General features: G+C 45.8%; 1 protein-coding gene across 1 annotated transcript; it reads right to left on the bottom strand.

Moving 5' to 3' along the window:
* Positions 1–804: 804 nt before the first annotated feature.
* LOC131758159 (speedy protein E4-like) lies at positions 805–1,500 on the bottom strand. The gene has a single exon (XM_059066112.2). It carries the CDS (start codon positions 1,498–1,500, stop codon positions 805–807), a length of 696 nt encoding a protein of 231 aa, XP_058922095.1.
* Between the last annotated feature and the right edge of the window lie 263 nt (positions 1,501–1,763).

Here is a 1,763-nt window from a genome sequence, read left to right as displayed (position 1 = left end):
TTTTAAATTTTTTTTGTGAGAAGACTTTCATCTTTATTATATTACTCTTTAATACTCAGTACTCTTTAATAATCTAAAATAACATACAAACATGTTGAGACAAGTTAAAAAATTATGACTGAATTCCCACAATTCAATAATGAGACCTAAAAAAATACAAATTTATGCTGACAAGAATTGGGAGGAAATACCCACCTAGCTATAAGTAGAATGGAAATATTATGTAGTAGATAAAATGTATATTATGTAATAGATGAAAACAAAAATCTCTCTTGAAAATGTGAGTCAAATTGTATATATGTGTAAATATACAACAGCTATAATACTCATTACAAAAGTTTGTAAGAACCAGATGTTTCAAAATGAAGACAATTTCAAAACTATTTAAAACAAATATATGAATATTTATTATATATAATATATATTATATATCTAGACTGGGCAAAACAAGTGTCTAAAAAATGGGACCTCTAATGTTCATCTCAGGGGAAATTTGAATGAAATGATCTGAAAATTGAGGTGGTGCCTTCCAAAAGGCTGGAACCTGAAAAAGCCCTGATTTCTTATTGTCGTGCCACAGACTCCTAGAAGCACGCCCCGCTCCTAGGAGTATGACACGAAAACTCTCTTCAGCTCATTCTAGAAGATGCTGTGTTGTTCCCGATTATCTGCACAAGAGGCTTCTCCCTTCCTTCCTCACGGCTGTCATCAGTGATTGACCTCATGGTGAACATCCTCATCTCCCCTGGGCTCTGTGATCTTTGCAAAGGCCGATGACCTCAGGCCTGCGTGGTCCTGGGGCCTCTAGGGCAAGAGGGTGCGGTCTCTTCTCCACACCCAGAGGTCTGGATCAAAAGCCTGGATCTGCTCGCACTCTTCCCGAGTGACCCTCGTCTTCCAGCCCATAGAACGGATGAACTGGAAACGCAGTTTGTGGAACAAGGGACGCTGGGAGTGCTTCTTTCCATAAAGGAATGAAAAGATGGCCTGTTTGGGGGCCTGGTTGTCCTCTTCCATGTCGCTGGCCACATAGAGAGCGATGAAGAAATGGATTCTATGGTATTGCCAGGAGAAGAACCCAGCCCGGCTAAAGTAAGCTATCACCATGGACAGGAGATACTTGTCAGATACTTCCAGCTTTTTGTCCCAGGCGAGGAATTTCTTAATGACGGGATCCTCGAGCAGCCTGTTGAAGACACCGTGGTGCTCAGGCAGCACTGAAGACACCCGCTGTCGCTTCAGCTTCATCTTGAGCCCACTCAGTGACTCCACGACCCAGAGGTCCTGGGCCTCAGTGGCCGGGTCGCCCTCCACCTCCGCTCTGAACGCCACTGACCTCATCCTCTTACAGCCGGGGTGCTGAGGCAGGGAGCTGCAACCGGCCAAGGGGGCTGACGGTCCTGGGCTTTCTTCATAGGCAGTCACCTCCAGGGGGCACCCTGAGGAGCTGGGCTGGGAGCTCTGGTCGTCAGCCTGGGAACTGGGTTGATGACTGGTCATGACTTCTCCCAAACTCTTCCCTTCCTCGAAGCCTAGACTGTACTTTGTCCCAACTCTTCTGGACTTGGGCTAAACACAAGTGGTCGTCCCTTCTCCAAGATATGGGGCAACTGGCAGTGGAGAGAAGCTCTGGCGAGATGCTATTGTCCACTACTGTTGCTGAGCGCCATGGAGTCTGGTCCTTCCAATCAGGAAGATCAGAAGCCTCTGATGTCATAATCGGTCATTCCAAACTTTAGTTCCTCCTCCAGGGCTGTAGATAC

This window comes from Kogia breviceps, chromosome 6 (assembly GCF_026419965.1).
Source record: "Kogia breviceps isolate mKogBre1 chromosome 6, mKogBre1 haplotype 1, whole genome shotgun sequence".
Taxonomy (NCBI): Eukaryota; Metazoa; Chordata; class Mammalia; order Artiodactyla; family Physeteridae; genus Kogia; species Kogia breviceps.
Note: the sequence above shows the minus strand (reverse complement) of the source record. Positions and strands in the feature narration are given on the sequence as shown.